The sequence below is a fragment of the Mauremys mutica genome, chromosome 1 (genome assembly GCF_020497125.1).
Source record: "Mauremys mutica isolate MM-2020 ecotype Southern chromosome 1, ASM2049712v1, whole genome shotgun sequence".
NCBI lineage: Eukaryota > Metazoa > Chordata > Testudines > Geoemydidae > Mauremys > Mauremys mutica.
Window position 1 is genome coordinate 130112088 of NC_059072.1, and position 23388 is coordinate 130135475.

Here is a 23388-nt window from a genome sequence, read left to right on the forward strand (position 1 = left end):
GGCTCCAGGCACCAGCTAAGGAAGCAGGTACTTGGGGTGGCCAATGCAAAGGAGTGGCACTCTGTCCACTACTGGGGTGGCGCATCTGGGTCTTCTGTAGGAATTTGGCAGCAGGTCCCTCTCTTCCTCTGTGAGGTGCTGCGGAAGAGGAGGGGAGAGAGGGAAGGACTTGCTGCTGAAGAGTGGAGTGGTGCAATTGAGGTGCTACCAATTGGCGTTCCCCACCCCCCCACTTGGGGCAGCCAAAAACCTGGAGCTGGCCCTGAGGATCAGGGCCCAAGGATGTTCAGTACTCCAGTATACTCCGGCTCCCCCATCCCTTTCCTTTCTCATCTTAGTTAGCAGTTTAAAAGGCTCCTTTATTTCCTTTTCCAGTCCTCTCTCCTAATGACTCCCCTTTTCTCTCTCAGTGCATTAGGCAGGCAAGATGCTTGTTATCACTCTTTTCCTGCTCAAAAGCCCCCCACCGAAAAAAAACCCCAGCCGAGGATAAGGATAATAATATCACTGCTGCTGTCTGTGTGACATGAGGCAGTGAAGCTGGCCCTTTAAAACTGAGCCACTGAGCTCTCGCTCCTCCCAACTACTGCATGGGCGAGGCCTCCTCCTAACCCAGGAACAGAAACCTCCTCTTAGCACCCGGAAGCCATCTCTCTGCAGCCTGCACACAGGCGGCGCCAGCTGCAGCAGGAGGGAGTTGGGGGTGTGGGGTCTGAGGTGCTGTGTATGCACCGCAGCCCCCTCTCCCTAGTCGGCGGGACCAGAGGGAGAGCCCTGTGGCTACAGCAGTGAAAGGCCCGCGGGTGGGGGGAGGTTGCCTTTCAGTGCAGTGGCAGGTGCTTGGTTTCCAGGGCAGGTTGCTGTCCTTGGTTTCCCCCGGGGGAAGGAGTGGGTGGGGTATTTCCAGCAGCGAAGTGGTCCCAGGGAGAATCCTCCAGCGCAGCATCAGCAGCAGCAGCAGCCACCATGGGAGCTGAGCAAAGTGCAGAAGCTGAGAACCGGCCAAATGATCTGAGCACTTCAGGTCGGTCTCTCTGTGTCCGCCTCTCACCCCTTTGCTAGAGTCATAACCCACCAGTCAGAGGGGCATGAGGAAGTGGGTAGCAGCAGCATAAGCTCTGGTGTGCAGTCTGGATTTCTGGGGTGAGTTGGGTAGTGCTGGTTGTTAGGAGTGGCAGGGATTTTTGTGTACTCATTGTTTATACGTGGCTGGGTGATTATATGTATTACTGAGCCCTATGTGTTTGCATGGTGTTTTACAGGAGACTAAAATGACAGCCCCTGCTTATACATGTCTCAGGGATGCAACAAACTGACAGCAAGGGGAACAAAACACAATTTCTATAGCAAGGGAAAACAGCATTTGATGGTGGAGCCTTAGGGATGTGTGTGCAGTTTTTTCCCCTGCAGAAAGCAGCTAGTATATGCTGCTATAGTTCTTCCTCTTTATTCCTGTTGTAGTGGGTGATTGTGAAGAAGCATCTGTGTACGGAAGGATCAGGATGATAATAGCGTGGGTAACTTGTATTCAAGAGGTGGGAGACTGTTTGATCCCAAGGGGTGGCAAGGCAGAAGCATACTAAAATAGCTGTTAGGACTAAGATATGGGAATAGAATCAGAGATGTTGTTCAGAGTCTTGAAGGTGAGGATCAGCGTTACATTCATGCTGCGAAAGATGAAATGAAGAGGAAATTTTGTGCTCAGAGCAGAGGGAGAGAAACATCTGTCTAACTTTATCCCTACATGTTAGTGATCATATTGTGTATACTGGCAGATGTGTCTCAGGAGAGTGGGGGAATACTGCAGGTGACATGGCTACAGAGTGTCTTCTTTGCACGCTTCATCTCTCCAGCTGTGCTGCATGCTAATCAGATGGCCATGGGAGGATGGAGGAGCTTTAACCCCAGCCAAGATTCCTGGAGAGAGACTTCAGTAGAGTTTCTTTTATCTAATTTTCATCACATTGAGTAACAATATTAGTTTAAAACAAATAGCTGAAACACCATGTACATTCAGTTAACTGCAGAAAGTGACTGTAGCAGGAAATATTTTGAGGATTTTAAAAAACCCTAAATGTAATGGGATAGTGTCACCTTCAAAATCATGTGTTGTCAAAAATATCTTTACTTGTGTTACTAATAAGCCCTTTAGATTATTAAAAATGAAAGAAATATAAAAATACTGTATTTGCCTCTGTGTGTGTGTGTGTGTGTTTTATATGTACTTTTTTACATTTCTCTAGGTAGTGAATATTAACAAAGTCAGTTTCACTTTTATTCATGCCACTCTAAGATTCTTTAGGCTACAATATTTTGAGTTTCAAACGGTGCAGAAGATTGTTCACTTGTTTGAAACTAAGCCCTTAACTATTCGGGGGTGTGGTGTGTGTTAATGAAAACATTTGTTGTTCTTTGGCTTGTTTTTAATAACATTAAAATTTTGGGCCAAATTTAAGTTGATGGTGATGCGCTAAAATTTTAAGAAGTGCAGCATTGCTGGGTCTAAGTGACGGTTTGAAATGGCCCACGGCAGTTACTTTCTGATAGCTCAGTCTATTTTTAAGTAACAAATATTCTTTGTTCAGCATTCCATTGACTTTTAAAAAACCCTGGAATAATGCTGAATGTGATATAACCCAATATAAAAGTGTGTGTGTGATCTCTATCTATCAAGCAGAACCTCTTATCACCAGGGAAAGTAGAAGAGCACAGTGAAGTCCATTTCACTTACCTGGGAGGCACCTAGGTACTCCAGTGGTAGCTGTTACAGAAAACCTTATTATAGACAGACTGCACACACCACTGTCATGCTTTCTTGGCAAAAGATGAAGCAGATCAGTAGTGATAGCGTTAGCAGTGTACCTCTTTATTCATTTAAATGTTTGATTTACTTATTTTTCCCTACAGCATCTCCTTCTCCAGCCAAGCAACGAGCTAAAATGGATGATATTGTGGTGGTGGCTCCGGGAACACAGTCGTCGCGGAACGTAAGCAACGATCCTGATGTGATAAAATTGCAAGAGATTCCAACTTTCCAGCCCCTTTTGACAGGTAAGAGAGAATTCTGCCCCACCCCTGTACTTTTCACCCTTAGGAAACTCAGCAGGGGACACAACCCCATCTCTATCAGAGTCCAGGTTCCTGATGATCTAATCACTTCTCTTCTTTCCCCAATCTATGTTTTATGCCTTGCACCCATAAGCTCTACACTGCTGTGCTGTCCTGAGAAGTGGTGAGCAGGGGCAGTGGCGTAATGGGAATGGTGGAAGTTCTGCCTCTCCCAGAGGCCGTGGGCATGCTTCTGTGATTTCTAGAGACCTGGTTTAGTTGTTAGGTTGCCCAGCCTGGTGAGGGTACGTTAAAACTGTTTTTGACTTTTTGTTATTGGAGGCTATTGGAAAATAAAATGGGTAGAGAGAAAGTACCCACCCTTTGGGGCCTATGGAACATAATAGCGTCTCTTAGTATCAGTTCAAAACCTTTATTCCCACCACATCTTCTTCCTTCCCTTCACCCCATCCTTATTCTTTTGCCTGTTCTATTCCCCTTCTGAGCTGACCCTTCCTTTGTCCCAGCCGCTCAGTTGCTTTTCCGGTACTTTGTATGAAAGTGATACTCCACAGCTCTCCTGTCTGAGTGTGTTGCTGATAGGAGCACCATGTCTGTCTGTTACCTTGGTGTTGCCTGCATGCTATATAGCAGGGGTGGCCAAACCATGGCTTGTGAGCCATATGCAGCTCTTTTATAGTTAAAGTGTGACTTGTGGAGTCCTCGCTTCCCCCCCCCCCCGACTCCTCCAATTTCCACCTACTAGCCTTGTGGGGAGGGAGTGGGGGGCACAGTTTAAAGGTTTGCCCCCCCAACAACTTGAGTCATGCCCCCTCCCTCTTATTCTCAGTGGTCTCGCCCTCCAGCTCCCAGCTGTTTGCCACTGCCTCTCCTCACCACTGCAGCTCCCAGATTGCTGGCTCCAGCAGCTGCCGTTCAGGGTGAGGGCCCTGCGGCACCATGTAACCGAGCGGGGCCAGCAAATGCTGGCAAAAATCTGAGGGGGGGGGCATGTCACCCCACGTGCATCCCCACATGTTGCCTCTGGTTTTTGCCCGGTGGGGTGGAGGGTCTTGGAGCTCCAGCCCTAAGGGGTGTGTCTGCAGGGGCTCGGGGCTGAAGCTCTGAGCACCGGCAGGTGCCTCTGGCAGGGCTGAAGCCCCAAGCCCTGGCAGGTGCACCCTGGCTCCTGAACTTCTGAAGGTTGTCACACGTGGCTCGGAGAGTCAGTAAATTTGGCCACCCCCACTCTAGAGATTGCGAGTGTCCTAGACCAGTCTCTGAGTTTTGCGGTGCTGGGTTGTCTCTGAGCTGGGGAAGCCCTTTAGAGCTCTGTATGGTTATGCTTTGAGCTCTCAGGTGAGGCAAGTGGATGAATGCAACAGAAGTGACCTTGGAAGGATCCTTTCCAGCAAAAGGGAGGTAAGGTGGGCAAGGAGGGGAAGCAAATGGGTGGAGGTGAGGGAAAGGGATAAGTGAGGACACTTCATTTGGATTGGTATTCCCAGGGGGAGAAAAGAGACCACTGTGCTCCAAATAATCCATGTTTGTGACTTGCTTCAAAGCCTATCAGCACTGCTTCATAACTGGCTACAGTGCTGCTGAGTGGTGAGAGAGAATGCCATCAAAGGGTGAAGTGTTACCAGTTTGGTGCACTCTACCCTGGCCAGTCCACGAATCCAGAGACCAGGAAATGGAACCTGGATCCCACATAAGACCATGCAGAGAACTGAACACTAGGTCACTGGTGACCAGCCCCTTCCTCCCCTTTAAAAAAAAAAAATTATGCAGTTGTTTGCTAGGAAGTCTTTAGCTGTTTAATTGTTGCGACCATGTAGGTCATGCTGACATCTGTTAGCTCTTGGGCAGAGCTGCAAACTAGATTATATTGCACTGAATAAATAATTATATCCTGTCTCTCCAGCCCAAGTGTTGTATTTGTAAAACAAAATGTGTGTGATTCTTGCATTGAAATCACCGAAAGCAGCACGGCCTAGGCTAGAGCAGTGGACTGGGACTTGGGAGACCTGGGTTCTGCCACTAGCCTGCAGGGTGACCTTGGGAAGTCACTTCCCCTGGGTAAAATGGGGATAATGATACTGACCTCCTCTGCAACATGCTTTGAGAACTACTGATGGAAAAGTGCTATATAGGAACTAGGTATTACCACCTGGCATGCATCTGGGGAAATCTTGCTCTGTGTGTGTGGTTTACATAGAGGGAAGAACAGATTTGAAACCTAGCTCAAATCAGTGAAGAAAAGGAAACTGGGAATTAATTGTTTTATTAAAATTCACTTTTATTAAATCTTAGAAAAATTTAAGAAATGCTTAATGTAGTCAGCCGATATCTCCTTTGCCATTTGCGTTAGGGTTTGCTGACCTTGGTGCATTGTAGAAGTTATAATTGTACTTGGATGACTAGTCCTTGAACAGTTTGTCTCATATAACTGACATCCATCATAGGCTCTCTGTGCAAGCAAATCTTTACCTCTTTTTATTTCTTTTTTTTTTCCCTTTTAAAAAAAACCAAAACAACCCACGTATCTGTTGCAAGGAAGACATCTGGCCTCTTGAATGTTTTCTGGAGAACGCTGATAACCATTCAGTCTTTCAACATAAAAAATAAAATGAGGTGTATTTCTGTGAAATGTCTAGGGAGATTAATGTCCACTCGTCCCCTCCCCCGTCTTCTTTAATTGCTAGTAAAATTTGCATGAAAAACCAGGATTTCACTTATGGAAGAGCCGTGCTTCTGCTGTTTAATCCTCACCTGAAATCCTAATGTTCTATACTTGTGACTTCCATTAAGCTGTTGAGAAGAAGACTTTGATTTTGCACATTGCCGGTTATTATTTCAAGGGGGGAATGAGCAGCAAGCTCCAGTGGACTCTTAAGAGGCAGAGATCCTGTTTGCATACAAATACCCCTAGTAATAAACACAGGGAATCAAAATACAGGAAATGTGTTCTATTGTAGTTATCAGAGTGGTCTCTATGCAGCATGCTTGTCAGTTTTTATCCTGCGGCATCTGCAGCTCTTTAAATTCTGTTGTGGAATCACTTTGCCATTCTCAAATATATTTTTGAGTTGTGACTTTAACACACCCAATTTACCCTCCACTCCTATTTTAAATCAGTTTCTGTTGTACCAGTTAACAAAATTTATGTACCAGTGCTTTAAACTGGCAGTACCAAACTTCTTGTCTTCAGTAGGCATCCTCTGTGAGGAGAGCTGGAAATGGCTTCCTCAGGTACAAGACAATGCCCCTCTGAGGCAGTTATAGGAGTTTCAGGAGAACATCACAAGGGGCTTGTTCCTGGGACCTAACATACTCTTCAGTGCTGCCAGCTGAGTGGGGAGGAAGTGGGACATGTACTTGCATCTCTGAAATGGCAATGCAGCATGTTGCCACTAGACTGCCTCGCTGACCCAGTATGTGGTGCACTCTCTGTCTTCTGATTGTGTGAATGTAGTGCTGGTGAAAGATGATTCTCTCTTTGTATTTATGCTAGCACCTAAGAGCCCTAGTCACAGACCAGGATCCCTCTGTGCTAGGTTCTGTACAGACACAGAACAAAAAGACAATCCCTGTCTCCAAGAGCAAGGGTCTATTCGACAACCCAGGAGACTGAAGTCTTTAGAAGTTGTGTACACAGAATTTGTCCCTTAGCCATTGTCTGGCCTGATCTTGCATGTGATTCTCACCTAAATGCTCACTGGTCTCCGTGCTCAGTATATACGATCAATATGTAGCAAATGGAATTTTAATTGGGACCAAATACAAGGCAACTCAAAGTGGCTGACATTTTCAGAGTTAGCTAACAGACCCTTAAGATTTTTCTTTTTCAGTTTTTCCATATATGCTACTAAATACATCTCTACCCCGATATAATGTGGGTTCGCATACAATGCGGTAAAGCTTTGACACGCTGCTCTGAGCAGCGTGTTAAGGGTGCTGGACCAGGCTGGGGCTGAGGGATTTGATAAGGGGCAGAGGGTCTCGGGGGTGGTCATGGGCTCCCCCTGCCAATGTCTGGGGGGCAGGAGCTGTGGGATGGCACTTTTGGGGGCCCTGCAGTCCCAGAGTGGCCAAGGGGATTAGCGGGGGGCCGGGAGCACCCCGCTCTGCTTCCCTCGCCCCAGCCCCAGCTGTGTCGCTCGGGGGAGAGGACTTGGGGGAAGGGATTCCCCCCACACTCACCAGCAGCGGCGTAAGCGGAGCAGCCTGGCCCCAGCCCGCTCCACTCCACCAGCTCCTAGCCGCAGTGCTCCGCTTCCCACCGCCGGTGACTATGGGGGGTGTCCTTTCCCCAACCTCCCTGCACTCACCTGTGGCGGGAAGTGGAGCGCCACGGCTGGGAGGTGGCAGAGTGGAGCGGACTGGGGCTGCGTTGCTCCATTTCCCACTGCCACTGAATGCGGGGGGCGTCCTTTCCTCAACCTCCCCGCACTCACCGGCCGTGGGAAGCAGAGCAGCCCAGCCCCAGCCCGCTCCACTCCGCCAGCTCCCAGCCGTGGCGCTCCACTTCCTGCTGCAGGTGAGTGCAGGACCTTTCCCCAGCCACCCCCCAGCAACATGGCTGAGGCTGGGGCAAGGAAAGCGGAGTGTGCTGGGGCCACGTTGCTCCGCTTCCTGCTGCAGGTGAGTGCGGGGAGGGCATCCTTTCCCCAACCTCTCCGCACTCACCGGCGGCGGGAAGCAGAGCGCTGCGGCTGGGAGCTGGTGGAGTGGAGCGGACTGGGGCCGGGCTGCTCTGCTTCACGCCACTGCCGGTGAGTGCCTGTCGGAGGGAGGGGTGGATAGGGCTTGGAGCAGTCAGGGGACAGGGGGGTTGGGTAGGGGGTGGGATCCTGGGGGTGATTAGGGACGGGGGTCTCTGGAGGGGGCAGTCAGGGAACAAGGAACGGGGGCGGGCAAAGCAAGTTTGATATAACACGGTCTCACCTATAACGCGGTGAGATTTTTTTGTCTCCCGAGGACTGCGTTATATCGGGGTAGGGGTGTACAAGTATGAAGGTCATTCCCTAAATTTTATGCCACTTTCAAAATCTAATGCAGATTCTACAAACCCTTAACTCACATTACTGGTTCCAATCAAGTTAATGGAACTGATTAGTGTGAGGGTTTGGAATTAGTCATGGGATATGCACCCCAAATTAGTGTTTTCACAAAAAGCTTGGTCAGCAGAGGCCGAAAGTCATTGCCGTTTAACAACTGCTTCTCAGCGGCTAGTGGGCAGATATTCACATTAAAAGTTACACTAACTGGCATCCTTGTTGGAAGAGTCGTCAAGTCAGCATGGGGCCACACTATCCACTAGGCCCCAGAGATGGGTGATCCCTGTGGGTAAAGGGTTTTGAGGCAGGGCACTGTGTGGAAACTTGCACTGCACAGATTGTACTTGTGCTATGGATAAACAGAAGGCTTCATTTCCACTGTTTATTAACCCTGCATCTTTCACCAACACACAAAATTCACTTTTTAGTGACAGTATTAGGAAAATAGTCCATACCAGGAATGTTACTATATTGAGTTTTCTATGGCAACGCTGACCTGTCAGACCAATCCATAATACACACAATGCCGAGTCCTTCCTAGCACAAGAAGAGAATTAACCATTCTGAGCTTTATTTTCTCTTCCTAATTGCAGAGAAGATTCTTTACATCCAGTATCTTCACTGAGGCCTCAAACGATATACATCAATGAAAATATCACCCACTATGAAAACTACTTAAACCCAAATAGTGTGACACAGAACCATCTCTGGGTCTATTAACATGTCTTGTACCTGTCTGCTTAGGGACTGTAATGCATTGTAAGTGCTTAAATAATGGTCAAGATTTTCAAAAGTGATTGTTTTTTAGGTGCCTTAATACCCAAAATAAGGTTCACATTTTTAATGGTGAGGGTAATTAGCCAGTGGAACAGCTCACCAAGGGTTGTGGTGGATTGCCCCATCATTGGATATTTTAAAATCAAGGGTGGATGTTTGTATCTTTTAGAAAATCTCGCTCAAACAGGAAGCAATATGGAAGTGCTCTGTTGTGTGTTATGCAGGAGGTCAGACGAGATCAGGGGTTGGCAATTTTTCAAAGAGGAGGAGCCATTTTTTTTGTTTTTCTTTGACCAAAATATTTTGAGAACTGCAGCACACGCAAAGCTACTTGTAGAGTTAGAATTTATCAACTAATAATAATTGAACATAATAAAGTTGTTATAACTCACCAATACTTTTAATGTGACTTCTGCTGTTGGACATCTTTAGAGAGTTGCTCAATGTTTGGTGAATATGCCGTGATTTTCATTTTCAAGCAGGACTCAAGACAAACATCTTGCAGTTGGTACCTCAGTTTGTTTTTGATGAAATTCGTGTTGGAAAACACTTGTTCACAGAAGTAAGTTGAACCGAAGATTGAGAGAAGCCCAAATGCCATATTTCTTCAGCAGACTGTATGTATCCGGTAGACAATTCCAAATGTCGAATATAATCTGGTTTTGCCATTTAAGAACATCCATTTCAGACGACTTGTGTTGGAGCCCTAGGGTAGATTTCTGCCTTTCCAGATTTTCAGTGGACAAGATCAGTGACAAGATCTTTCAATTTTGAATTCCATAAATCCTTGTCCTGCAAGTCCGCTAATTCAAGTTCAAATTGTGCTCGATTGATTCCCACAAATGCTGAAAAATTCAATGCAGAAGTTTCAGCTTTAAGCGGTTTCAACAGAAATGACAAAGTGGCCTTTTCCCTTCTGAACTCGTGAAATCAGTCGGCAAATGCAGCTTGATGATGTTTCTGCAAGGAACCTAACGTCAATGTCAGTCATTTGTTTGTATTGCTTCAGTGTTGGGAAATGCACTAACATGCCCGTCTCTGTGTCCCTTACAAACAAAGACAGCTTTCGTTCAAATGAAAGAACTTCTTCCAAAAGTGAAATTGCAATATTTCCTTTTCCCCGTAGCTTCTACTTCAACACGTTTGAATGAGAAGTTAAATCCACCATGAAATTGAATTTCTGCAGCCAGTAAGGATCAGTTAGCACCACATATTTAAGGCCCTTTTCTCGGAGGAACATCCTAATTTCCTCAAGACGTGACACAAACCTCACCAGGACTGTATCTCTGGAAAGCTATCTTACCTTGTTATACATGAGAATATCAGAATATTGGCTGTAAACTTCTCGAAAAAGCTTGCCAAAACTGCCGATGATTGAGAGCCAGGGCCATCCTTAGGATTTATGGGGTCCTACGCAGTATTATTAAATTGGCGCCCATATGCCTGACTTGCTCTTAGCAACACAGACATAAGCTTACAGTATTGGAAAACTTGCCACATGCACTTTATTAAAAACAGTTTAATTGTGCCGCCTTCACCCCAACCTCTGCACTTTCCTCCCACCTGTGCCTCCAAACCCATCCCTGTGCTGCCAGCGTGGCCCCTCATCCAGGGATCTCTATCACAGATCCCTATGCCTAGCGATATCCCACCCACAGATGCCTGCCCACTGCCCAGCGCCCCCTTACAGCCGCCCCCCCATTCAATACCAAAAAATTAAATTCTGTGCACAATATTTTAAAATTCTTCAGATAAGGGGACTATCAAGGCCTTGCGGGGGGTGGTGTGGGGGGTCAGTCACCGACACAGGATTGAAATCCGGCTCCTCTAGCTGTACTAAGAGAGGGGCGGGGTACAACAGCAATGGGGGGGTGCAGTGCAATAGGGGAAACTCAAACAGGGGAGAAGCACAAGCGCACTGAAGGGGGCATGGGCGCACGAGGGGAGGGGCCAATCAGGGCGAGGGAGGGGCCGCAGGGGGGAGGGGAGCAACCAGGCTGGGAGTGGGGCAGAGGGACCAAGGGGCTGGCTTCAGTGCTGGGGCGGGACAAACAAAGCTGCAGAGGGAGACGGGCGGGGCAGGCAAGCAAACTGAAGCTGGGGAGGGGTAGAAGGCTACGAGGGGCAAATGGGGCAGGCAACAAGGGGCAAAGCTGGGGGCCTGTTGCAGAGGGGAAGGGGTCAGTCCAGGGGAGGGTGCTGGGGTGCGTGCACCCACGAGCACTTGTGCAAAGTCAAATGTTTGGCTGGCTGCTGCTGCAGGCCCAAACGGTGGCAATAGGGCGTGGCAGGCCAGGCGAGCAGCTGAGTCCCAGAGGCAGGAACTGAGGATAGGGACTTGGCAGTGAGATACCTCTGGGTATGGCTACACTTGCAAATTTGCAGCGCTGCAGCAGGGTGTGAAAAAACACCCTCTGCAGCGCTGCAAATTGCGGCGCTACAAAGCGCCAGTGTAGTCAAAGCTCCCCACAGGGAGCTGGAGTACGGACAGCGCTGGGAGAGCTCTCTCCCAGCGCTGGGGCTTTGACTACACTTAGCGCTTCAAAGCGCTGCCGCGGGAGCGCTTTGAAGCGCTAATGTAGCCATAGCCTGAGTGTGCATGGCAGAAGGCCACAGGGAAGGCTTTTACATGATGGCTGGGATGTCAGCCATGACCTGAAATCCATTTGAATGACAAAAAAAGAAATAGCTGATACTAATGGCTGAGTCCAGCGGTCATCCAGGCCCTTGCCTGCCACTGCTCTGGGCCATCAACTCCCAAATTGCCTTTCATTCTCCCTAAAACAGAGCGTTTCCCTCTAATCCTGAAAAGTAAAGGGGTGCTTGGGATGTGCAGTTTAATAAGAAAAGGAATTATAGTCAGGCACCAGTCTTCCCCTCCCTCCCCCTGATTTACACACCTGGTTGCCACACACAGCTCGGTGGGATTGTACTGGGTATAACTCAGCACGCAGTTTCAACAATGCTTCAACAGTGGGGCTGGAGCCATAAGCAGCCAAGTCTCATTTGAACAGTGGCTCTTGTTTTGGATTATTTAAGGCTGTTTTTAAAGGTATTTCCCACGGGTGAGGAAGAAGGTGCTGCATTCTTGAAGGGACCTTTAAAATCCCTCTCAACTCTGCACTGTTTAGAACTCTCCCTCGTTCAAAATCCATGGATCCACAAGAAAAAAAATCATGTCCCTTTTCCCTAAATAAAAGTTTTCAACTACTCCGGTTTTGTCAAGTGCGATTTCATCTTCCTTCCCAGCTAAGAGATTGCTCCCTCCCTTGCCTTCTGCAGCCCTGATTGCTACTTTTCTGCTCCAGGTACATCCCCCTCCTCCTTTTGTTTTAGTGTCAGTTTCCTCCTGTTGACCTTGGAATAGTGTGAATGGCCAGGAAAAGCAAACACCACCTTCTTTTATTTTCCTTTAACTTTCCCTCTTTCCCAGCCAGATTGTGTGTGCGCCTCTCCCTCCTCCCAGCCCACTGCTGCTGATCCCTGCCGGGCAAGGGAGGCGAGGAAAAGGTGACCTTCCAAAGAGGATCCAAAGGAGAGAAGAACAGGAGTACTTGTGGCACCTTAGAGACTAACAAATTTATTTCAGCATGAGCTTTCGTGAGCTACAGCTCACCTCTTCGGATGCATAGAATGGAACCAAAGGAGAGAGATTGCAGGGAGTTGTGGGCGGGGCAGAGCATGTGGGCAGGAGAGGGGAGAGGTGCAGATACAGTGTGAGGCTGCTGGAGCAGCTGCTCTCCCCTGGGCCCACCAGCCTGCTCCCCAGGAGGCCCTAGCACATTTGCTGCTTGCCAGACAAAGAACGCCCCCAGTCCAGCTCCCTGCAGCAATCCCCAGCCCAGTTCCTTCTCCGTCACCCTGTTCCCCGAAGTCCCGGGCCCAGCTATACCCTCATGAGCTTGGCTGCCTCCAGGTTCCCCCCCGGCTCTGTCTCCCCCCCCCGGCCTGGCCCGGCTCCCCCCAGCCACCTCCAGCCCGGTTCCTCCTCCCCCTCCCCCGAAGTCCTGTGCCTGGCTCTACCACCCCCCCCTCGAACTCAGCTCCCCCCCTCTCTTCCCAGCCTCTGGGTATTTGCCCCCTCCCCCTGCTCTTTTCCCAGAGCTCTCAGCTGGCGGGCTGAGGAGGGAGTGGGCAGAGGGGAGCGGTCAGGGGGTTGGGGGCTGGCCCAGTACGGGGGAGAAGCCGGAGAGGATTCCGCGCTGCTGCCACTGAGGGTGGTGCCTCAGATTTTTGGGTGCCCTACGCAGCTGCGTATGCCTAAGGACGGTCCTGTTGAGCAGGGGCGGCTCTACAAATTTGGCCGCCCCAAGCAGTCATGCCCGGGAGGCGCCCCCGAGCCGCGGGAGCAGCGGACCTCCCGCGGGCATGACTGCGGAGGGTCCGCTGGTCGCGCAGCTCGGCTGGACGTCCCGCAGCTGCGGGCGGTTCGCTGGTCCGGCGGCTCCGGTTGAGCTGCTGCAGGCATGCCTGCGGGAGGTCCAGCCGAGCCGCGGGACCAGTGAACCGTCCGCAGTCATGCTTGCGGGAGGTCCACTGGAGCCGCCGGCCGAGCGTCCCCTCCGCAGTCATGCCTGCGGCAGGTCCGCTGCTCCCGGGGCTCCGGTGGACCTCCCGCAGGCATGACTGCGGCAGGTCCGCCGGCCCAGCCTGCCGCCCCCCCGGGAAAGGGCCGCCCCAGGCGGGTGCTTGCCCCACTGGGCTCTGGAGCCGGCCCTGCTGTTGAGAGCGCTTGCCATTATGTTGTTAGCAATCTGCACGGCCATTTCCATTACTTTTGAGATTTCCTCTGGAAAAGGTTTGTGCACACAGCGCCCTCTGGTGGAGTATGCAGTGAAATGAAATTACATCATGCTCCATACTCTTATTTTTAAGTAAAGAAACTAAACCGTTGTGTGCCCCCTTCATGCTCGGTACTCCATCTGTAGCAATAGAAATTATTCTGTTCATGTCAGTCTCTTCGTGTATCAGACGTTTAGTGACAACAGATGCAACATCTTTGCCCTGAGTTTGTCGTTTGAGTGGCAATAACGCAATCAGCTGTTCTTGAGGACCTTGATCATTAACGTATCTGCCGAATAAGGCAACCTGAGCGATGTCTCATCGCAGGTAATAGAAAAACCTGGTGCTGATCTCATGTCATTAGCCTGCTGGCTGGTTACGTCTGTGGCCATCTTAATAGTTCTGTCCTTTACAGTCTTTGCAGATAATGGCATTTCTCTAATTTTCTTAACTATTTTATCTTTTTAAAATCGCCAAAGAGGTGCTCAGATGTTTTAATGAAACATTCTTTCACATATTCTCCATCTGTGAATGGCTTCCCTTGTTTGATGATTTCTTGAGCTGCCACGAAACTAGCAGTAGTGGTTCTGCTTGGTGCCTTATCTATTTAGCCAACGTACATCTTGCTCTGCTTTGCGTCGGAGCTCCTCTACTGCTTTTCTTCTCACATCACCAGCTGGAGAGGTTTCAGCAAACGTCCAGAGTTTCTTTCCAAAATGTCTTTCTAGGTTTGATTTCTTATTGTTGAATAGTTTCTCGTTGCAAATGAGTGGTAAGCGCCTCCCGGCCAGAGCCTGCACCTTGCACCTCCTCAAAAAATGGCTGCCTTCAAGGGGGCAGCCAAAGAGCCGTATTTGGCTCTGGAGCCACAGGTTGCCGATCTCTGGACTAGATGATCAAAACGGTTCCCTCTGGCCTTATGTGTGAATTCTTGGGTACTCAACTTGAAAAACCATGAAGGGGCCTGATTTTCAGAAAGCGCTGAACTCCCAACCCCTGAAAATCAGGTCCTGATAAGTCATTTTGGGCAACCAACTTGAGACCCATATCACTTGAAAATCTTGTCCAGTCTACTAGATTAATTTTTTGAGTTACCACAAGGTGGCACTCTTTGCTTCTTTACTGGGACATTGCAGTCTAATTTGGAGTGTCGTTTGTACAAATATCTCCCTGCATAGCAGCTACAACAGTAGATGATACAGTGCATCAATAAGAACTTAGGCTACATCTACACTACAGCTGAGATTGATGCTCTGAGATCGATCCACCGGCAGTCGATTTAGAGGGTCTAGTGAAGACCCGTCAAATCGACAGCAAATCCCTCTCCAGTCGACCCCTGTACTCTTCTCCTGACGAGAAGATGAAGGTAAGTAAATGAGAGAGTTTCTCCCATCGACCCCCTGCCCACCCCACAGTGTAGACCCCGAGGTAACTCGACCTAAGGTACGTTGAGTCCCGCTACATTATTCATGTAGCTGGAGTTGCGTGGTGTAGGTCAATTTACCACAGTAGTGTAGGCATAGCCTTAGAGTGTGCGTGGGGGAAAGAATATACATAAGTAAGGATAGATAAGAGTGAGCATCAGTGTATGGAACCAAGAAATCAGTTAATTACTCTTTTAGCACTGCAGTAACTCGTTGGGCTAACATGATGAACCAAGTTCAGATCAATTACAAATGGGCGCAACCCCATTAACTTTAGCACAGTTGTGTCTCCTTGTACTAGGTCTGACTTTTTGGCCTATTCGTACCCAAACTTTTATCCTTGCCCCATGTCCCAATCCACCCAGTCCCACCCAGGACTACTTTCCTAGTTCTGCTAAACCAGATTTTCACAGAACTGCCCTCCCAAAATTGTCTTTTCAGTGAGAACAAGTATGAAAAATATCAGCCTAAAAAAATTGTAAGCACCTGAAAACAAGGACTTGCAGTGAGCGATACCTTCTCAACTGCTGGTTCTGCCATTGTGCTACTGATATCAGAGGAATTGCCCTAAGTTTTGCTCATTCATTGCATGGGCAATAATGAATCGTACTGAATGATATTTGCTAACTTACTATTTTTAGCCAGACTCATCTGAATGTCCTTATTGTAGGCCATGAAGTGGCTATTGTGTTTCGTAAAATACCTTCTGGACGGACGATTAATTGTATGTTACTGAACTTGTCTCTTTTGTTTGAATCTGGATTTGTTAAAGGACTAGCTTTGCAGAAAGGGAGCCCTGTAGCTGTAGTATGGTTGTGCTCTATTTCTTTTTGTTAGTGTTTTTGGATTGGTAATGGACTACTGTTTACTGGTGGTAATTGTATTGTATTAAGGAAAATGTTTTCTCAACTTCAAAGAACAAATAAAATCCCCAGAGAGTAACTTAGATGAGTGAACACAGACTCTTTACAAATGAAAACCAGGATTGGTTGTATGTGTTTGCTAGACACCAGCTGGCTCTTTAGCTGATCCAGTTGGATGGATGATCTAATGGTGAATACCTTTATGATGTGTTCATTTTGAAGTCCTGTGCTGTGTTCCATCAGGGCTGCTTGTTGTGTGAGAATGGCATACATGTGTGGAGTATTATGGCTCTCTTCTAGATGCATGTACTTGTATATTTCAATTGAAACACTTGTAACTAAAACAACATTGTTAATAATTCAAAACAAAGTGATGGGAGCCATTACCCTGTTAATTTTGGCAGGTTTGTGATGGTATTTTCCTCTCCATTCTTTCCCCTCTCATTTCCTCCAGTGGAAATTCAACTCTCCAGTTGCTGTAATGGCAGTTTCCAATATAGTGTTTGCTCTATATGTGAATGAGTGAGTGGCTTCTGCTGAACCAGGTGTCCAAGACTGATGGGGAACATTCTAACCTCCATGCAGAGCTATTTGAGTTGCCTTCTTAATGTTCCATGCTAGGTGTGGCGCAAACCTCAAATAACTTTAAATGTACTTCCCCCTCACCCCCCATGCTAGTGAAATATGCTGGAATGATGGAACTGCTGCCGACTGCTTCTCATGCAGATCAATATCACTTTACTCTCTTCTTGTGCTCCCCCGTCTCTGTTGTATCCATCTGCTGTCTATAATTTTAGAGTAGGCCAGGGACCATCTTCATTATGTTTGCACGTTGCGTCACACAATGGGATCCTGGCCTCCGGGTGCTACCCCAATACAAATAATTAGGATGGTGTTCTAGTGTGGGTGGCATTTCTTACAAGCAGAACACTCAGTCCTTGCCCCATAGTATCTACAATTAAAGTTTTAACTTAACATAAGGGTTAGTAACAGACTCAAAAGTTGGGGTGAGACAGGGTGGAGGGGAGCAGAAGGAACTTAAATAGTTTGTGGCAAGAAGGAGACTCAAGATCTGTATCTGAAGGGTAGATACAGTGTGGTTAGTGCTGGTTTTGCCATAAACTGACCTGTTGGGAAAACTTAGCAATAAAGTGTGTCTGTCAAAACTAGTATCTTTGTTGGCATTTTTAGCAGAGCAGCCAAATAAAAGGCTGAGAGAATCCCAATGATGGGGAAACATGGAGCACTTCATACTGCTGTCACCATTCTTATACCTGTCCTGAGTGGACTTGTTGGTCTTTGGCCTCCAGAGATGTCAAACTGGCGTGAGAAGTGATTGACATCTTTCAGACAAAAATCCTTGTGTTGAAAACAGACCTTTTATTGAAAATAAAATGTTCTGTAAAGAAAAACTTAATTTTTCCTTTTATTTTGCTTGTGTGCAATGCTTTGACGCTACTTATTTTTAAAATATTAAATATATATCCATTTCAATAAGGTGGCTTTTTTATTTTTTTTAAAAAAAACCCAAACCTTATTGAAATCTGTATATTTTAGTTTACCAAAAGTTTTTGTATATGAAAATTTTGATAACTTTTGAGATGACGATTTAAAAAAATTCCCAAAACATTTTGGAAAAAATGCAAATAGGTAGTTTTTGAACCTTGCAAAGTGGAAACAACTTTGGAATTTTTGTTCATGTTTTGACTAGTCAGGTGCCTTTTGCGATCTCTGAGTTCATCTTTATAAAATATAACCTTAAAAAAGGCTGTGGGGGTGGGAAGGTCTTATTAACTTTCACCTACTTCCTTTTGCAAATAAAATTGCAAAATAAAACCCTTCACATTGCCCCTTCCATTGAATGAAACTGAGGCGTTCATGTGAGACTAAGGGGTGATATCTATTTTTTTTTAAAATCAGTATAGTCTGATCAATTCCAAAGGCTGTGTGGACACTCTTAAACTGATACAAACCTTTAATACAAAATAAGCGTATAGATAGAGTATTGTATTGGTTTAACTTAAATTGATTAAGAGGTGGAACTCCTTTGTGAAGGTAAGACCTCATAAATTGATTGCCTAATGGTGAATTACTGTGCAAAATGCAAAGTCTGGCAAAATCAGGACACATTTGTGGCTTTAAATTTTTGAGGTTAGTAGCTGAAACTCATGCTGTCATGGAGGTGCAATTTGTAAAGTCATGTGTGTTTGTGGGAGGGGGGAATGGGAGCTCTTGTTTCCATGCACTGTGATGTAGCGTCGCGAGAACACATTCCTCAAAGTTTGTGCACAGAGTGTCCCCCTGCCCTCCCCTCTTCCCCCCCCCCAAAAAAAGACTAGGGGCAAAGGGGTCAGATAGAAGTATGATTGGAGTTAGAGCTTTAAGTACAGATTATTATTGAGAGGAAGGAGTTGGTGGAGGATGTTAAAGGTATTGATGGCTTGTAGGTCTAGGACTAGGGTTTTGGGGGAGTGAGAGATACTGGAGGCAAAGAAGAAAGATAATATTCTGGTCCCTAGCCTGGGTTCATGTAAAAATGTACAAAATGTCTCAATTCTTCAGAAGATGGAGTTAAAATGGAGGAAAGCATACTGCTGAACTGCCAAAAATATAAAATTTAACTGAGAAAGAGGTACCTTATCTCCAAACAAAATTTAAATTATATTGTTCATACACAGAATATCCCATTTCACATGCTCAAAAACTCTGTCTTCAAAATTGATTTATTTCACAGATTTCCATGGAGACTTATAAATAAAGCCAAATTTGATAGTTCTCCCAATAGTGGTATTTAAGTTATTCATACACGTAATGTGTGAATGAGAGATGGGAAAAATGTGGGGATTGGGTTTTTTGTTTGTTTTAAGACCATGCATTACTCAGATGACTGAACTTGAACTAATTTTGCTTAAACTTCCCCAAAATATTTCACTTGAGGGTTGAGACCAAGTATGGAATGTGTCAGGCCAAAAAGAACTTGTTAGGGGCATTTGTGAATGATTGGAAACAGGGAGGAGAGGAATCCAGAATGGAAGTTGGAAGCCAACCTTACCTATAGTGAGCACCATGGGTGCCTTTTCTAGTTAGGAGATAAATGAAAGCGTTCCCCGAGGGAAATGGCAGAGTGTACTGGAATGACTGTTCCTCAACAAAGGCTGAGCCGTGCTGAAATTTTGTTTTCTATGAAGTTACCTTATTCACGTTAATGCCACTGTCTCTCTGTACCTCTGACCAGAACATGAAGAGGACAATATGTGTGTTCTTAAAAAACCAAAACCGTCCCCTTTTGGTTTGTACATTAAAGTTTGGGGGAAAATCGGGGAGGGATAGCTCAGTGGTTTGAGCATTGGCCTGCTAAATCCAGGGTTGTGAGTTCAATCCTTGAGGGGGCCATTTTAGGGATTTGGGGTAAAAGTCTGTCTGAGGGTTGGTCCTGCTTTGAGCAGGGGATTGGACTAGATGACCTCCTGAGGACCCTTCCAACCCTGATATTCTGTAATTCTGTGAGAAAGGGAATTTGGTGAGGAGGTCAGTGACAGAGCAGTTTTGGGTTAGTATTAGGTCAAGTGACAACATGAGTGAGATACTGATCCAGACATGTAGGTCAGATGAGAAAGTGAGAGGACGTGAGGTGTTATCTGCATGGAAGTGGAAGTTTCATAAAAGAATGCTGGAGAACTGGAAGAAGCAGATAGATGCCTGGTTTCATCCAAGAGGAAGAGCTGGGAGACTAGCAAACAGCTGCTATGCAGAAGGAGAGGAGGAAGACAATAGCCGGGTATTCTGAAAAGACCGAGGCAGGAGAAGTTGGAATTAGTGGTAGTGGGAGGAAGGTGATCTCAATGCTGCCACCACCACCAGATGGGTATGGTGCAGGAAGGCAGATATGGCATTGGAGTGAAAGAGCTAAGACTCTGAGGAAGCAAGGAGATAGAAAGAGCAGGAAATGGAAAAGATCATGAGTAGTAGCCATTTTTTGGGAGATGTGGTCTGAGTTTGAGAGAGGGAAAATATGATGGAGATTGTGGGAGGAGCCAAAGGAGTGTGGATGATGACAGAGCAAATGACTCCAAAGAGAAGAGGTGGAGGTATGAAGAGAATTTATAGTAACAAGAGACATAGTAGTAGGGAGGCGGGTGAGCTGGGAAAGTGGGGTTGTGGAGGAGAAGGGGAGAGTTAAGGGGGCATAAATCAATAGCCAGGAGATGCCTTGTCACAATCCTGTCAATCAGGTTTAGAAAGGAGTGAACAGATTAGAAGCCAATCCATTAAATTACTCAAATTGTAAACACAGTTAATGGAATTAATGAAGAGGAATTGAACACAATTAAATGGCATCCTAATCCAAAAAATGGCAGTGATAGGAGGGAGCACAATCAGCAGTGCAACAGAATTGGTTACACAGCTGGAATCAGTAAGGATAAATCAGTTAGAAAGCATCACCGGAGTTGATCAACTTAGATTCTAGTTTGTTGATGTTATGTCCCATTGCTTTGGTGACTGGATGGGAATCAGGAAAAGTATTTCCTAGTCCTAAACTATGCAATTCCTTGCAGCTTGAAAAGCAGCAGGTAAATGCTGGGGATGGAGTTTGGAGGTTGGGGGTATGAAGAAGGATTGAGTAGTAGAAGCTGGGTTATTATGTGAGTGGCAGCAGGGCTGGCTTCTTCCAGTAACTGACCATTCTGTAGTCATTGCTCCTATTGCTTTTATTGTTTTGTCTCACCAGTAATATCATGAGGGGTGTGTGTATGCGCGTATGCAGTAGATCGTCCATAATGCTTTGGAATATTTCTAGACATGATGTAAACGTGCATTAGTACTAACAAGAGGATTCCAGACACATCCACCAGCAAAGGGTTGAAGTGACTTATATCTCACTGAAAGGCCTGAAGTGCTGGGCCTTTCAGAACATGACTTGGCCCCTGCGTGAGTCTCTTGCGTGTAGGCAGAAAATGTTGCTACAGACAGACACTCAAATACTGCAGTGAAGAGGGATGCATAAGTACCCAGATAGATATGAGTAAATGTCTCAAATTCTGAAGAGCAATAAACTAGGAGACTTTCTAATAGTAAATGTCTGTAGTGCTGGATGAGCAACACAATGTGTTGTAATAGCATTTGGAGCAATGTTTAACGGGGACATGCTCAGGTTATAAATTATATTGTAATAGAGCCCAGATTTCCCCATGGTAAGAGACAGTGGACACTTGAGTCAGGGGTGGCTCTAGACATTTTTGCCACCCGTCATGCCGTGGGGGGCGCTCTGCCGGTTGCCAGTCCTGCGGCTTCAGTGGACCTCCCGCAGGTGTGCCTGCGGAGGGTCTGCTGGTCCCGCGGCTTCGGTGGAGCGGCGGGACCAGCAGACCCTCTGCAGGCAATCCATCCTCTTTGGAACCCCCTTTCAGGTAGTTGAAAGCAGCTATCAAATCCCCCCTCATTCTTCTCTTTTGCAGACTAAACAATCTCAGTTCCCTCAGCCTCTCCTCATAAGTCATGTGCTCCAGCCCCCTAATCATTTTTGTTGCCCTTCGCTGGACTCTTTCCAATTTATCCACATCCTTCTTGTAGTGTGGGGCCCAAAACTGGACACAGTACTCCAAATGAGGCCTCACCAGTGCTGAATAGAGGGGAACGATCACATCCCTCGATCTGCTGGAAATGCCCCTACTTATACAACCCAAAATGCCATTAGCCTTCTTGGCAACAAGGGCACACTGTTGACTCATATTCAGCTTTTCGTCCACCGTAACCCCTAGGTCCTTTTCTGCAGAACTGCTGCCCAGCCATTCGGTCCCTAGTCTGTAGCAGTGCATGGGATTCTTCCGTCCTAAGTGCAGGACTCTGCACTTGTCCTTGTTGAACCTCATCATATTTCTTTTGGCCCAATCCTCTAATTTGTCTAGGTCCCTCTGTATCCTATCCCTACCCTCCAGCGTATCAACCACTCCTCCCAGTTTAGTGTCATCTGGAAACTTGCTAAGGGTGCAGTCCACACCATCCTCCAGATCGTTAATGAAGATATTGAACAAAACCGGCCCCAGCACCGACCCTTGGGGCACTCCACTTGATACTGGCTGCCAACTAGACATGGAACCATTGATCACTACCCGTTGAGCCCGACCATCTAGCCAGTTTTCTATCCACCTTACCGTCCATTCATCGAGCCCATACTTTTTTAACTTGCTGGCAAGAATACTGTGGGAGACTGTATCAAAAGCTTTGCTAAAGTCCAGAAATAGCACATCCACTGCTTTCCCCTCATCCACAGAGCTGGTTATCTCATCATAGAAGGCAATTAGGTTAGTCAGGCATGACTTGCCCTTGGTGAATCCATGCTGATTGTTCCTGATCACTTTCCCCTCCTTTAAGTGGTTCAGAATTGATTCCTTGAGGACCTGTTCCATGATTTTTCCAGGGACTGAGGTGAGACTGACTGGCCTGTAGTTCCCTGGATTTTCCTTCTTCCCTTTTTTAAAGATGGGCACTACATTAGCTTTTTTCCAGTCATCTGGGACCTCCCCCGATCGCCATGATTTTTCAAAGATAATGGCCAATGGCTCTGCAATCTCATCGGCCAACTCCTTTAGCACCCTCGGATGCAGCGCATCCATCCCCATGGACTTGTGCTCGTCCAGCTTTTCTAAATAGTCCGGAACTACTTCTTTCTCCACAGAGAGCTGGTCACCTCCTCCCCATACCGTGCTGCAGAGTGCAGCTGTCTGGGAGCTGACCTTGTCTGTGAAGACAGAGGCAAAAAAAGCATTGAGTACACTAGCTTTCTCCACATCCTCTGTCACTAGGTTCCCTTCCTCATTTAGCACGGGGCCCACACTTTCCTTGACTTTCTTGTTGCTAACATACCTGAAGAAACCCTTCTTGTTACTCCTAACATCTCTGGCTAGCTGCAACTCCAAGTGTGATTTGGCCTTCCTAGTTTCACTCCTGCATGCCTGAGCAATACTTTTATACTCCTCCCTGGTTATTTGTCCAATCTTCCACTTCTTGTAAGCTGTTTTTTTGTGTTTAAGACGAGCAAGGATTTCACTGTTAAGCCAAGCTGGTCGCCTGCCATATTTACTTTTCTTCCTACACATCGGGATGGTTTGTTCCTGCAGCCTCAATAAGGATTCTTTAAAATACAGCCAGCTTTCCTTGACTCATGTTATTATGTTTCCCCGTCATGTTATTCTCCCAGGTGACTTTGCCCATCAGTTCCCTGAGGGAGTCGAAGTCTGCTTTTCTGAAGTCCAGGGTCTCTGTTCTACTGCTCTCCTTTCTTCCTTGTGTCAGGATCCTGAACTCAACCATCTCATGGTCACTCCTCCCAGGTTCCCATCCACTATTGCTTCCTCTACTATTTCTTCCCTGTTTGTGAGCAGCAGGTCAAGAAGAGCTTTTCCCCTAGTTGGTTCCTCCAGCACTTGCACCAGG

The 23388-nt window shown here is 46.9% G+C and overlaps 1 protein-coding gene across 2 annotated transcripts in view; it reads left to right on the forward strand.

Annotated features, from left to right (window-relative positions):
* The first annotated feature begins 604 nt into the window (after positions 1 to 604).
* Positions 605 to 23388, forward strand: part of BORCS5 (BLOC-1 related complex subunit 5) — a 125703-nt gene continuing 102919 nt past the window's right edge. Inside the window, exons 1-2 of one of the 2 annotated variants that reach the window (XM_044993306.1) lie at positions 605 to 1024; positions 2908 to 3051. In XM_044993306.1, coding sequence (XP_044849241.1) covers positions 967 to 1024; positions 2908 to 3051 — 202 coding nt within the window. In that variant the 5' untranslated portion in view covers positions 605 to 966. Of the gene's footprint in view, positions 1144 to 2907; positions 3052 to 23388 lie in introns of both variants that reach the window. The other variant, XM_044993388.1, reaches the window with a different exon arrangement.